At 52.0% G+C, this 15,094-nt stretch overlaps 1 protein-coding gene across 2 annotated transcripts in view; it reads right to left on the reverse strand.

Annotated features, from left to right (window-relative positions):
- Positions 1–10,171, reverse strand: part of LOC138843573 (phosphatidylethanolamine-binding protein 4) — a 196,775-nt gene extending 186,604 nt beyond the window's left edge. Inside the window, exons 1-2 of one of the 2 annotated variants that reach the window (XM_070048173.2) lie at positions 9,974–10,171; positions 9,744–9,880 (exon numbers count right to left, since the gene is read on the reverse strand). In XM_070048173.2, the coding sequence (XP_069904274.2) occupies positions 9,744–9,874 (131 nt within the window). In that variant the 5' untranslated portion in view covers positions 9,875–9,880; positions 9,974–10,171. The remainder of the gene's footprint in view (positions 1–9,743; positions 9,881–9,973) is intronic. The other variant, XM_089302015.1, reaches the window with a different exon arrangement.
- Positions 10,172–15,094: the final 4,923 nt, after the last annotated feature.

Consider the following 15,094-nt stretch of genomic DNA (forward strand, 5'->3'; position numbering starts at 1 on the left):
GAGGATGCGAGATCTCGCTCACTCTCTGTGTCTCTCCCACCACCACCGAGAGATTAGCGTCCTTAGAAGGCAGGTTGGAAGGGGTATTCCTTCCCTTCTACGGTAGAAGCAGAGAGCAGGGCTCAGCGGACACTGAATCCGCTGGCACCTTGACCCTGGCCTTGCCAGCCTGCAGAACGACAAGCTGTTTCCGTTGTTCAGCAACGACCCCGTCTAAGGCACTTTCGTCACAGAAACTGAACGGGCCATGAGAGAGAGGCTGACACTGAGGCCCCTGGACACGAGGCTGCCGACTCAGAGGCGCCCCTCTCTCTTGGACGGTGGTCCACGTGAAAGCACAGGCCCCACCCTCCACAGTGGCACTGCTACATCTCCAGCTGTGCCTTCTGCAGGGCCCCGAGGAGGGACCGAAGGACTGCAGGTGCGTGCCACGGTGCGGGGGGCAGGCATGGCGCTGGCGGCGTGACGTCTGTCTCCGAACACGTGGGAGACCACCAGGAAGAGGAGAGGCTGGGCTTGCTCTATGCACATCCTGGGCAGAACAGGAAGGGTGGACTGACGTTCAAGAAGAGCAGCCGACGCCTGGATAGGAGGAGGCGCTGTGAGACAGCCGCAGGGAGAGCCTTTGAGTGGATTCACCCACGGGGTGCGGGGCTGATGCACTTTCATTTCTTGGATGCTCTCTCTCTTTTAAGAAAGATTTTATTTATTTTTGAAAGTCAGAATTATAGGGAGAGAGGGAGAGACAGACAGAGAAATCTTCCACCTACTGGGTCACTCCCCAGATGGCCACAACAGCAAGCACTGGGCCAGGCCCAAGCCAGGAGCATCTTCTAGGTCTCCCACATGGTATGGCAGGAGACCAAAAAACTCGGGCCATCTTCTGCTGCTTTTCCCAAGCCATTAGCAGGGAGCTGGATTGGAAGTAGAGCAGGGAGGGGCCACTGCCTGTGGTGCTGGCAGAAGACCTCTCTCTCTCTCTCTCTCTCTGCCTCTGCCTCCCTGTAACTCTGCCTTTCGAATAAATAAATAGATCTTTAAAAAAAGAAAAGAAGCGAAAGTGGAGCAGGGGCCGGTGCCGTGGCATAGCGGGTAAGGCTGCCACCTGCGGTGCTGGCATCCCATATGGTTGTTGATTTGAATCCTGGCTGCTCCACTTCCGATCCAGCTCTCTGCTGTGGCCTGGGAAAGCAGTGGAGGATGGCCCAAGTTCTTGGGTCCCTGCAGCCACATGGGAAACCCAGAAAAAGCTCCTGGCTCCTGGCTTTGGATCGGGGCAGCTCCGGCCATTGTGGCCATTTGGGGAGTGAACCAGTAGATGGAAGACTTCTCCCTCTCTCTGCTGCTGCCTCTCTATAACTGCCTTTTGAATAAATAAATAAATTAAAACAAAGAAAAGTGGGAGGCCAGCGCTGTGGTGTAGTGGGTAAAGTTGCTGCCTGCAGCGCATATGGGTGCTGATTTGAGTCCTGGCTGCTCCACTTCCAATCCAGCTCTCTGCTATTGCCTGGGAAAGCAGTAGAGGATGGCCCAAGTCCTTGGGTCCCTGCACCCACGTGGGAGACCTGGAAGAAGCTCCTGGCTCCTGGCTCCTGGCTTTGGATCGGGGCAGCTCCGGCCATTGTGGCCATTTGGGGAGTGAACCAGTAGATGGAAGACTTCTCCCTCTCTCTGCTGCTGCCTCTCTATAACTGCCTTTTGAATAAATAAATAAATTAAAACAAAGAAAAGTGGAAGGCCAGCGCTGTGGTGTAGTGGGTAAAGTTGCTGCCTGCAGCGCATATGGGTGCTGATTTGAGTCCTGGCTGCTCCACTTCCAATCCAGCTCTCTGCTATTGCCTGGGAAAGCAGTAGAGGATGGCCCAAGTCCTTGGGTCCCTGCACCCACGTGGGAGACCTGGAAGAAGCTCCTGGCTCCTGGCTCCTGGCTTTGGATCGGGGCAGCTCCGGCCATTGTGGCCATTTGGGGAGTGAACCAGCAGATGGAAGGAAGACCTTTCTCTCTTTCTGCATAACTTGGACTTAAATAAATCTTTAAAAAAAAAAAAGAAGAAGAAAAGAAAAGTGGGACAGCCAGACCATGTTCCAGTGCCCATATGGGATGCCAGCGTCACAGACAATGACTTTATCTGTGACGCCACAAAACCACTCCACCTTGGTGATCCCTTATAAGCAAACATCTTCAACAGCAATACAAGACACCCCCAAAACCCCCATTTTGCAATAATGGCTTCCAGTCCAAGGGCATTTTCTTAGCACACTGTCTTAGTCTTCTAAGTCCATGTTTCTCAAACTGGGGTCCAGAGAACTCCTCTACTTGAGTGTGAGGGGTCCTGGGCCCTGGGTGAGGGTCAGCAGCAGGAGGGTCACGATAGTCGAGGACACTGATTTGGAGATCTGCCAACTCTAAGTCCTGCAAGCACGGCGGGCAGCTTGCTTAACCTTTGAGGATTCCCCATGTGCCAAATGGGGTGACGATTGGTCCCCACGTTGTACATTCATTACAACAGTGAAAATGATTTGAGGACTCTAGGGGCTGGTGGAGTGCCTGGCACATAGCAGGTGTCACAGTGGGACCATGGGACATGGGTCACCAGGGCACCAAGTTGTGGATCTCCCAGGGTAGAGAAGAGGCCATCTGGGGACCTAGGCCAGTCTCCTTGGTGCCTCTGCAGATAGTGTCATTTCCTAGGTGTTCTGTGGGAGTGTGGGAGACATGGGCAAACATGGGGGAGGCACTTCCTTATGGGGCCATTCTTAGGGCTTGGTCCTGGGCCTTCCCTGGACCAGCTGGGGTCTTTTTATTCCCCTCCTTTAGTTTATTAAAGGTATTTAATTAACATATAATACTCACACACCTTAATGGGGCACAGGGCAAAATTTTAACACAAGCATGCAGTGTGGACTGATCCAATCAGGCAGTTGGTTCTCCCACCCCTGCCCCCGCCCCCTTTCTACAGCCTTCTACATTGTGTATGGCACATTGCTATGCACTGTGGCCCCTGATCTGCCCTCAAGCACCAGAACCCCTGCCTTCTGTCTGCCTGCCAAGGACTTGACCTTGTGCTTGTCAGAGCAAGAAACTTGGGGTCAAATTTTGACAAATGGGATTACATCAAGCTGAGAAGCTTCTGCACTGCAGAAAAAAAACTCATCGAAATGAAGAGGCAACTGACAGAATGGGATAAATTATTTGCAAACTTATAAAGAATTAATATCCAGAACCTATCAATAACTCAAGAAACTCAACAACAAAACAAATAATCAAGTTAAGAAATGGGCAAATCCTTAAAAAAATTTTTTTGATTAAAAAAAGGAGAAAGAAATGGGCAAAAGACTTGAACAGGAATTTCTCAAGAGATGAAATCCAAATGGTCAACAGACACATGAAAAAATGCCCAGGATCACTAGCCATCAGGGAAATGCAAATCAAAACCACAATGAGGTTTCACCTCACCCCCGTTAGAATTCCTCTCATATAGAAGTCAACAAACAACAAATGCTAGTGAGGATGTGGGGAAAAGGTAATGCGGTGGGAATGTAAACTGGTGCAGACACTGTGGCACTGTGGAAGACAGTATGGGGATACCTCAGAAATCTGAATATAGACCTACCATATGACCCAGCCATCCCACTCCTGGGAATTTACCCAAGGGAAATGAAATCAGCATATGAAAGAGGTATCTGCACCCCCATGTTTATTGCAGCTCAATTCACAATAGCTAAGACATAGAACCAACCCAAATGTCTGTCAACTGAAGACTGGATAAACAAATTATGGTGCATGTATGGAATACTACGCAGTGGTTTAAAAAAATCCTGTTGTTTACAACAAAATGGATGGATGCAATAGGAAACCATTATACTTAGTGAAATAAGCCAGTCTCAAAAAGACAAATACCATATGTTCTTTCTGATCTGTGGTAACTAATAGAGCACCTCAAGGATAATCCATATGCATGCAATTGACATTTTGAAATGTGATGATTTTGAATAGCCTTTGTCTTGACTGTTGAAGAATAGTGTTTTTTTTTTTTCTTCATTCTATTTGTTGAACTGTTTACTTAGTGTAGGGTTAACCTTATGGATATAAAGTAAACTGAAAATAGATCTTTGCAAAAATTAAGAGTGGAAACAGGAGAGGAAGGAGGAAGAAGGGTCAGAGTGCGGGCAGGAGGGAGGGTAGGGTAGGAAGTATCACTATGCTTCTAAATTTGTGTTTACGAAGTACCTGAAGTTTGCATACCTTAAATAAAATTTTAAAAATTGTTTAAAAAATCTCAATCTTAATAAGTGATCTAAGTATAAGTGTTTAAAAATAAATTTGGGGGGGGGTGTGTTCCGTGGCTCACTTGGTTAATCTTCCGCGTGCGGTGCCAGCATCACATATGGGCGCCGGGTTCTGGTCCCGGTGGCTCCTCTTCCAGCCCAGCTCTCTGCTGTGGCCCGAGAGGGCAGTGGAGGATGGCCCAGGTGTTTGGGCCCCTGCACCCACATGGGAGACCCAGGAGAAGTTCCTGGCTCCTGGCCTCGGATCAGCGCAGCTCCAGCTGTTGTGGCCATTTGGGGAGAGAACAGGTGGACAGAAGACCTTTCTCTCTGTCTCTCCCTCTCACTGTCTATAACTCTACCTCTCAAAAAAAAAATCTTTAAAAAAATTAGGTAAATACAAATTTAAAAATAGAAACAAGATGGAAGAAACCCGTAGACAGGGGAAAGAAAAATAAAAAGACAGTTATAAGCATGAGAATGTATTCTTGCAAAAGATTAAGGGAAGAGTGTTTTTTTTGTTTTGTTTTGTTTTGTTTTGTTTTGATAAATAGAGGGCATCTTTTATAAGAATTTTTGTCCTAAAGCAAAATGATTGGATGACTCCAGACTGGAAAGGAGAAGATAGGACAAAAACTAAAAGTTTAAGTTGCAGTAGGTGTGAGGTCACAAGAGGTTTAAAATGAAAAGATCTTAGAAAATGCTATGTGTGAGAGAAGTGACCCTAACTTTAAAACCTTGTTACAGGGTTTTCTAAAACTTGATCATTAATATCAAAGGTACAGTAATGTAACATCAGAAACCCATCTTCTGTTAAAGCAACAAGGTTTTCTGTTAGTGAGAAAGTCTGTGGGAAGTTTTTTGACCTTTTAATCTGTTTTTTGTTTAATTTTTTTGGACCATCTGCTGGTCCGCAGTTTCCCCTTTTCACAGTTTGCCTTGGTTGGTGGCTGTGTTCCTCGACTTCAGAGCCAGTTCTTGTGAGCTCTGTGGGATGCCAGGTGCCCGGACACTAAACGCTGATCTCAAAAGGGGGTAGAAAAGCTGGAGTCTCTACTAGTGGCTTTATCTTCCAGTAACCAGCCAAGGAAGCGAACACCTCACGTTTCACTAAGGTAATCTCTAGAGGCCAGTGCTGTGGTGTAGTGGGGAAAGCTGCCGCCTGCAGTGCTGGCATCCCACATGGGTGCCGGTTCTAGTCCCGGCTGCTCCACTTCTGATCCAGCTCTCTGCTATGGCCTGGGAAAGCAGTAGAGGTTGGCCCAAGCCCTTGGGCCCCTGCACCCGCATGGGAGACCTGGAAGAAGCTCCTGGCTTTGGATTGGCCCAGATCCGGCCATTTGGGGAGTGAACCAAAGCACGGAAAACCTTTCTCTCTCTCTCTCCCTCTGCCTCTCTGTAACCCTGTCTTTCAAATAATAAATAAATCTTTAAAAAAGAAAAAAAAAAAAGGTAACTTCTCGAGTACTCTACTGTCTTTGTCAATTTTAACAATTTGCTAATTGTTTGGAAAGCTGGTTCTTAAAAGAGTTAAGACTGTTTGGGGATATCTACTGATGTACCAGACTCGACTGATCACTCTAACTATGAGTAAATCTGGGCTATGGCCCTGGTTAAATGGACGGGTGTTGTTTCACAGTGATAAGGGATCCTATTTGACCAGACATGTTATGTCCTTTCGGCATCTTTATTAGGCTTTCTCAGAATCAAAGTTCTACATTTTTTTGACTTTTGAGATTTCCAGCTGGGCCCCTGGAAATGTCAAAGGCTGGTTCTCTCATCTGTAGAGGCAAAAGGTAATTAGGCTCTTTAGATCTGTACGGAAAACACTCTCAAGTTTTACAAAAGCTTTAGATAGCAGCTCTACTGGTGTGTCATGAACAGCAACTGTTGTGCAAGGCTGCGTTCCCAGTCCTGACGGTTATCTCGATAAAAAGAGGACTTAGAGACCTCGCAGAGACCACTGAGCGGCCCTCCCCGCCACAGCCAGGGGCCGTAGAGGGACCCCACTTTGCAAAGCCTCCAGGGGCTTTCAGAACCGAAACCGTCTCCTGTCCACTGCCGAGTTTTATGAGTTTAACCAGGGCCATTCTGAGCCTTTTGCCATCCACGGTTCCGATTTTTCTCTGAAAACATTCACAGTCAGATTCTCAGAGAAGACTCCAGCAAACGCTCTGACTGCTTTAAGATCACCGGGTGAGATCGGATTGTCCAGAACTGAGAGAGAGAAAAAAAAAAAAAAAACTGGAAAATCTACGAAACAGCAAATGGAGAACAAGAAAAAAATTAGTTGCACAAGACTGAATGACTTCGTGAAAATTTGCGGATTTCTATGTCTTTTATTTAAAATATTGCATTTCAACTTCTCGGTTCAGGAAAACTTCTTGCTATGAATTCCGTGGTTTACAGTGCTTTGGTAAAGCATAGTTTTGTAACCGGGGAGGGAATGCCTGCCTTTGCCTCTTAATTAATTTCTCTAAAATTCAAAACCTTTTCCGAAGATTTTCCTTTTTTGTGGCAATGTGATTATCTGCATGAGTTCAGTAAGAAGCTGCCCTGGTGGTAAAGGATGTAGTTGGAAACGTTGGAACATCTACATATCATGCCTGAGAGTCCCAGCCTTGCAGTGACAGAGTAAATGGAGCCGTCACTTCCCAGCAGGCTCTGAAAACGCAAAAGATTAAGACACTCTAGTTTAAAAAAAAAAAAAATCAAAGTCTGTCCTGGATTGATTTTTTAACGTTGAGAATTTTCCAGATCTGAGATTATATGTCGGCTGCTAGGTTGTAACGTTCACTGTTAGATTATAATCCTGTTCATGGAGACGTAAGCCTGATTTGTTCTGAGCTTGGCACCTATTTCCTGTCAGAATTCTCCGGAAACACAGTTCACAGCAAGATAATACTGGCCTGACCCTTTGAGACGATGCCTCGTGCCTACTGACCTGTTTAACATGGCCTCCAGGTAAGGTTAGTCTGAGAATCACTCCTTCTAAAACCTCTTTGTTGCTCAGAGGTGGCTGAAAGGGTATTTGACAAATACTTCCCTCCCGAGGTGGAAACACACCAGCCAGCAGGTCAAGTCCAGACCACAATGGAGGATGAACGAACTCGGCCCCAAGACGACTGGTCAGAAAATGATCGTGATCAGAAGGTGGGAATAAAGATCAAGATGGCGTCACTGGCGTCAACCCTAAGCAGGATTAGACACAGCCGAGAGGTTGCAAAGGAAGGGTTCCTATACATGATTATCTGATAGTAACCGCTAGGACTTGGAATAACGGCTCACAATCTGGGGTGGGGGATGACTGACGGCGTACACTTCAAAGGCCTGGGCGTTGCCACCAAGGCTGGCTGATGTGTCTGAGAGTAGCAGCCACCTGTGAGGGATGGCAGGAGACACACGGATCCCTTGTGGCAGCCCACCGCCACGCACACAGCTCATTGTGTGCTGCCATTCTGAACAAACACAGGGAGGTCACCGGCTCCCGTGTGGCCCTACAGGGAAATAACCAAGCCAGACTGATAACTGAAATGTTACTGTAAAACGCTATCTAGCGTCATCTTTGACTCCGGTCACCTTGCCCCCATGCCTCTGGGGAGCCTGTGTGTGACTGATTATAGGTGATTGAACAAGTGTGGCTGTGCAGCAGTAACTCCCCCAGGAAGCTTTGGGAATCGTAGCATGGCCACCAGGCGTCCTAACCCAGAAGGCTGCATTCAGAGCCCTCCCCTGTGCCTTGTGCCTTAGCGGAGGTAAGAGGGCAACATTCACACCAGCTTGAAGAAATAGAAATGCTGGAGGCCTTGGCTTCCTCTTGGATAGACAGGAAGATGTAATTTGGGTCTTTGTTGGGTTCAACGAAGGTGGAAAAAATATAGAAGCCTGCCAGTTCACTCCTGGTCTGGGACTGGAAGCTTCTGGTGGACAAAATAATCATCTTCCTGGCTTTTACTATGGGTAGAGGAATACTAGCCATTGCCGTGGAATGTCGATGCCCCTGCACGATCATGCTGTGCACACACTGGGCCAAGCGCCCCTCCAACCCTGAGACAGCCCACCCTGCCCCTCATGAAGTAGTCAGAGCAGTCCCTCGTCCCTCAAGACTGAGGAGTCATGAGAAACAGGGGGAACGGAACCAAGCCCCCCAACAGTGCCTGGGTAGCATAACTCACTGAGCTGAGGGACTGGTCCAGGCCACCCCACAGGCTCTGACCACCAGACTCACTTGCTTCTCCAATAGATAACACCTTGATGGCCAGTATTGCCCCCAGGGGTTTTGTTTAGGGGAATTCCAGGCTCAGGGCAGGAAACACGCAAGCCCACACGGCCATTGTAATGATCCCTGAAGAGTACGGCATTGCTGACCATCCAGGAACTTGGACATGAGCTGAACATGTAACCAGACCAGATGACCACTGTGGCCCCAGCCAGCCCCTCCTCACCACGACGGAGGCCAACACGCACAGCCCCTGTCTGTTGCCCCCCTTAATCCTGACTCCCCTTCCTTGGAACCTCAAGAACCCCAAAGCACCCTCACTCAGCAGGGTGATAGCTCTCTAACTCGGAGATCTGCTACCCCTGTCATGCCTTGACAGATTAAACTGCCTCCCTCCTTTGCCCTCAGCCCTAGTCCCTGTCACCTTGAGTTGGCACTGGGGACAGGGGCCAGGTTTTTGGTAACAGATTACAAACCCAGAACTCTCATGCATGGAAACAGCTTCACGGACCAGAAAAATCAACGGCTGGCTGTGCAGCAGTAATTCTCCCAGGAAGCTTTGGGAATCGTAGCATGGCCACGATTTGTAAGGAAACATGCAAGACAGCGTGTGCAAAGCCAATGTGCAGGAGAAGCCGGAGGGTGAGGCAGGGGCCCTTCCTCCCTCTCCCCAAGTCCCAGAGATGGCCTCAGTGGGGCGTCACCCTCCTTGGCCACTAACCCCCTTGTGAGGAGATGGTGACATCAGGTGGCCTGGGAATGGGGCCTTGCTTTTCTAACCCTCAGAGCTGGGGAGGGAAAGGTTGAGCTCCAGGCTTCCCAGCCAGCTCAGTGTGGGAGAAGCTTGCGCCCGTGGGTGGGAAGAAGCTGGCCTGGGTGGCCACCCTCCCTACAGCGCCCCCAGAGGAAGTATTCCCCGGGGGCCTATGACCAGATAAAAATCTCGCATAGCAAGGGCCCCCCACACGCCTCCTTCTGATTGCCACTTTTTGCTCCATAGGCACTGGTGGAGGTCCCTGGGACGGGGGCACTCTGGGCTGTAGGGGGCAATGGTCTCTCTCTCTCTAGGACCCAGCAGAGAGGCTGAAGCCAGTCCCCTAAAACACACAGGTTTGCAGGGCTCCAGGGCAGCCTGCCTTGCCTGCAGCCCTCACCCACGTTCGGCCCAACCCACAGCAGCTGGCTCAGGAGAACTGGGCCCGCGCTCTGGAAGCAGCCCTCCCTGGGCGCCCGCAGCCAGCCCGGCCTGCCTTACTTGCAGAGGACGGTATCTTCGTCCGGCAGGGCCTCGTACACACACGGGTCATTCTCGTCCTCGTCTCCCGTGGCCACCATCACGACGCCCAGCAGCAGGGCTGCCATGGCCAGCCTCGTCGTCCAGCCCATGGGCACCTGGAACAGGAAGAGCCGTCAGAGTGGCTGGAGTATCTCCAGGGGCTCCCCTCCCCGCTGTCCGAGCCTCCCCCACTCTCCCCAGCGGCCCACCTGGTGGGCCAGAGCCCCAGGGGGAAGCAGAGGGAGAAAGACGTGCAGGAGCTCCCTGGGCCCTGCAGCTAAGCCACCTCCCGGACACGGGGCCTTGGGAGGACCTGGGCCTCCTCCAAGCAGGACTCAGTTTGCAGGCTCCTCCCCCGGCAGGGCAGGGCGCGGCTTTGCTGTCGCTCTTGTCCCAGCCACCAAGGCAGAGGCCAAGCGGCCAGCCAGACGCACCGACAGGAGCCCGCACCTGCTGCGTGTGGGGCTCCTGGGGCTTTAAGGTCGCCCTGGCAAGAAGCTGGTGACCCAAGGCTTAGGGCTAAGGGTGGGTCTACGCCTCTCCAGTCCACACAACACCCCCGCCCCCGTCTCAACAGCCCCCAGGGTGCCCAAAGGTGGATTTGTCTGCACAAGGCCACCTGGTGTAGGAGGGGCTGCCCCCCCGGGGTGGGGGTGGGGTTCCAGGCCAGCTGGGAGGGGCCAGCAGAGTTCAGAAGCCTGCACCTTGCAGCTGTGCTGAGCTAAGCACTCTCCCGAAATAATAGTCTACGGAGGAGGCCTGCGGAGCCGGGGATCCGACCCTGTGCAGGAACAGAGGGGGGCTCCCTGGGGAGCAAGCCTGCAGCAGGACCCCCTGGACTCTGGTGAATGGCAGCCTCTGCAACCACCCGAGGGAGGGGGACGTCCCAGCACGCGCCACTCAGGGCTCTGCAGGGCCGCGGGGAACGGGGACTGGGCACGTCCCCCAGCTACCTCCTTGCGATATTGGGTCTCCCCTTTCGGAACACAAGCAAAGGGCCCCTCGTCTCTCCTGGGCCTCGCTAGGGAGGGCGAGATCACAGTGGTAGAGTCCCTGCAGCCCGAGCGTTGGAGGGGCCGTCTTCCACACGGCCTGCTCTCTGCCACCATCCCTGCTTCGCCCCACCTCTCCCATGAGGCCTCCTCCAGGGCTACCAGTTGGCACACTCCCCCACTGCCAGGCTCCCCGAGGCGTGCCAGGCGCCTCCATGGAGAACTGCCTCCCAAGGTCCGCTCTCCCTCCTGGGAGTGTCTACAAGTAGCACCCCCACGGGGCCATGGTGAGCATAACAGGAAATGAACTAAGACTCATCGTAACTGCCCGGTGACTTGTGGGCGGTCTCCTGGTTCCCCTTCATGCATTCATTCACTCAGTTGCGATGCATTTCATCCATAGGCACTGAGCCCCTGTGCTGTGCCTGGCCTCATGCGGGGCCCTGGGTACATGGATGGAGCAGGGTCCCGGTCCTCACACAGCTCACAGGACAGCCAGAGCCTGAGCCAGAGGCTGTCAGGGTGGTGGCTCGAGCCTGGGAGACTCTTGACTGCAAAGTGGCAGCCACCACGGAACCCAAAATGTGCCTGAGTGCCGACAGCTCTCAGAAACCCGGTGTGACTGCCTGGAGGCGGGGGTGACCACGGTGTAGGATGAAATAAAATGACAAGGACTGGTCCGTGCCATGATCCAGTGCAAGGCGGCTTGACTGTAATTCTAACCAATGATGCTCCCCAGGCTGCTGAGTGGGCGGCTTCCCTTTCGCCAGTGCTGTGGGAGGGCTTTAATTCCTACCTGGGCTGCTCCCACAGGCAGCGGGAACTGAGCAACCCAGTCAGAGAGAGGGTTCATCTCTGGGCTTGTGGGCCTTCTCGAGGAGCAGGTGGCAATCTGTGACAGGCTCGGTGCCTGGCTGAGCCGCCATCTCAGCCACACAATGCCGCGTGGCTACTTCGGTGAGCTGCTATGCCCTCCTCGGGATAAAGGGAAGCCAGCAAGCCAGTTTCCCAGGGGACCGCGCTGTCATCTGAGGGACACCCGGCTGCCAGACTCTGAGATGCCTTCTACACCTGGCTCAGCAGCCCAGCCTGCTCCACGGCCTCCTCAAACCCAGGCCTGCGGTTCTTCTGGTTGCTAACCTGCCCTCCTCGTCTGTCGGTAGATTAAACTACGTCTTTCCTTCACCCGCAAGCCTGGTCCTCATCCTTTTGATCCGGCACCAGGGATAGGGAGGAGACTTGGGGTAACCGTGGAGCCGCCTGCAGTAGGGACTCCTCCTCACTCCACGTGCTGGGCACTTTGGTCCCTGAGTCCCATGCCTACTGTCTGAAGCAGGTCCTGTGCTCGCCCGTGCGTGTGGCAAACTGGCCACTTCTGGCCCTCACGGCCCTTCTTGTCACGGAACCGCTCTCAGCCTTCTGTAAACACCAGCAGGAAGCTCGCCGCTCACCTGGCCCCCAGCTGCGGGCCCCCGTGCTTGTTTCTCGAACCTTCTCTGTCTTGTTTTTGCAGGGCTTCTGGGCGGGGAGACACAAGTCCCCTTCCGCGTCACCAGCTGACTGCTGCCCTCACTGCCTCACTTTCGGGAGCTCCCACTGTTGGTGCCCACCCCTGAAATGGTCCTTCGGTCACCAGCTCCCGACGCCATGAACCTGACATGCCTCTGCCATCCCCACCCCCACCTCCCAGGGTGCACTGCACCAGTACTCCCGGAACTCTGGGCACCCCCATCCCTCTGGGCCGCTTGTGCCCAACACCCCCACCGCTGCCCAGGCCTCACTTCCCATCTCTAAGCAGACACAGGCTCCTGCTCTTTCCCTCCCACCCAGACCAACCCACGCAGGCCCTCTGTACGTAGACAACAAATTCCTCCTCACCCTGTGCTCTCGTTCTTAATGTTAGAAATTGAGGGGTGGGCGTTTGGCACGAGAGTTAAGATGCCACCTGGGACACCCACATCCCGTATCCAAGGACTTGGGTTCAAGTCTTGGCTCTACTTCCAATTCTGGCTTCCTGCTAACACACAGCCTGGGAGGAAGCAGGTGATGGTTTAAGTCGTCGGCCCCCTGCCACCCACGTAGGAGCTCTGGATGGAGCTCCAGTCTCCCGGCTTCAGCCTGGCCGAAATCTGGCTGGTGCAGGCACTGGGGGAGTGAACTAGTGCATGGAGGATCTCTGTTTCTCCCTGTCTTTCACCTGTAACTTTTACCAGCTACAACTCCGTGGCTTTGGGACACTCCCTCGGGGTGTCACCACGTCCACTCTCATTGCCGGGCCTTCTCACCAGAACGCCCTGTGCTCACTGTCAGTGCCTCCCGGTCCTCCCCTTGCTGCCCCGCCCCGAGCACCCTAGGCTACTTCTCTCTCTATGCTCTGGCCTCCTCTAGAGGGCTCTTCCAACACCTCCCGCCTCCCTTCCAGTCTGCTTTGCCGTCACTGTGGTGGACACTGTCGCCACTACAACCTGCTCCATCCCTAGCAGTCTAAATTCAAGCCATCGCTCTGATCCTAATCTCTCCACTCTGCTGCTCCTCCCGCTACGCCTGATCTTTCATCTCATTCTGCACCCTGGTGCCTGGCCACTCTCCTGTCCTCTCCTATTCTGACTCCCTCCCCGCTGGGGCCTAGGTCCCTTGGGCCTTTGTCTTACTATTTGCGGCCAAAATCTCCAAGGCCATCCCCTTTCTCCTTAGACGGCAGCCATCAGGTGCAACTCCAGGTCTGAACCAGTCCACGGATCTACCTGCTGCACTAGACACCCTGCTCCCACCTCCCAGAATCCTGTGCCTCCTATAGAGCCAGGGGTAGGAGGGAGACGGGGAAACCCTGTGCTAAGTGGGAGAAGCCAGTCACAAAAGATGGCAAACTGTGTGATTGTTTTAGGTCCCACATTTGAGAAAGAACGTGCAGTATCCGACTTTCTGTGTCTGACTTATTTCTCTCACCATGACGTCCACTTTGCTGCAAATAACAGGATTTCTTTCTTTATAGCTGTATAGTATTCTGTTGTATATGTACACCACATTTTCTTTATCCATTCACCTGATGATGGATACCGACATTGATTTTGTATTTTTGGCTACTGTAACAATGCTGCTATAAACGTGGTGCAGGGGCCGGTGCTGTGGTGCAGTGGGTTAATCCTCCGCCTGCCGCGCCAGCACCCCATATGGGCGCCAGTTTGAGCCCTGGCAGCTCCTCTTCCAGTCCAGCTCTCTGCTATGGCCTGGGAAAGCAGTAGAAGATGGTCCAAGTCCTTGGGCTCCTGCACCTGCACGGGAGACCTGGAGGAGGCTCCTGGCTCCTGGCTTCAGATCAGCAAAGCTCCAGCCATTGCGGCCATTTGGAGAGTGAAGCAGCAGATGGAAGACCCCTCTCTGTGTCTCTTCCTCTCACTGTCTGTAACTTTTCCTCTCAAATAAATTAAAAAAAAAATTTTAAACATGGTGCAGCAGGTGTCTCTTGGATACAATGAGTCCATGTCTTTTGGGTATGAGTTCATGTCCAGATCATACAGCAGCCCCATTTCTAGATTTCAAAGGAATCTGCATGCTGGTTTTCAGGCTGGCTGGCTGATATACACTCCTACCAATAGTGTATGAGTGCCCCTTTTCCCATGTCCTCACTAGCATTTGTTACTTTATGTACTTTTGATAACAGCCAGAAGCTGGTGAATTGCGTGGTTATGTGAACCATCTCAATAAAGCTGTTTCAAAAAACAGTCCTAGCAAGAGCAGCAAAATGGAAAAAGAATCTCCAAGCTCTTGTTCCCCCATGGAAATTCATTCATTCATTCACTCTCTCACTCACACACACCTGCTGAACTATCTTTATTACTTTTAAAATTATTCTTTAAATATTTATTTGTATAAATAAAAAATTTTATTTTTAAATATTTATTTGAAAGGCAGACTGACAGAAAGAGGGAGAGACACAGATCTTCCACTTGCTGGTTCATTCCCCCAAATGGCTGCAACAGCCGGGGCTGGGCCAGGCTTGACCCAGGAGCTGGGAACTCCATCTGGGTCTCACATGTGGGTCTTGCAGGGGCCTAGTCACCTGCGCCATCTTCCACTGCTTTCCCGAATGCATTAGCAGGGAGCTGGATTGGAAGCAGAGCAGCCAGGAGTCAAAGCAGCATCCTGATGTGGGATGCCAGGACTAAGAGCCGCAGCCCAGCTGCTGCACCACGACACCAGCCCCTGCACTAGGTTTATAGGGGCTTTGGAAAATAGTAAAAAGTTTAGAGCAAACAAATGGATGTCCAAGCAAGAAAAGGCCCCTTCAGAGGGGTAGCAAGTTTCATTCCCTTTCTCCCTTGCTCCGCCTCCTCCCAG

Source organism: Oryctolagus cuniculus, chromosome 8 (genome assembly GCF_051225735.1).
Source record: "Oryctolagus cuniculus isolate XC-2025 breed Fujian yellow rabbit chromosome 8, ASM5122573v1, whole genome shotgun sequence".
Lineage (NCBI taxonomy): Eukaryota > Metazoa > Chordata > Mammalia > Lagomorpha > Leporidae > Oryctolagus > Oryctolagus cuniculus.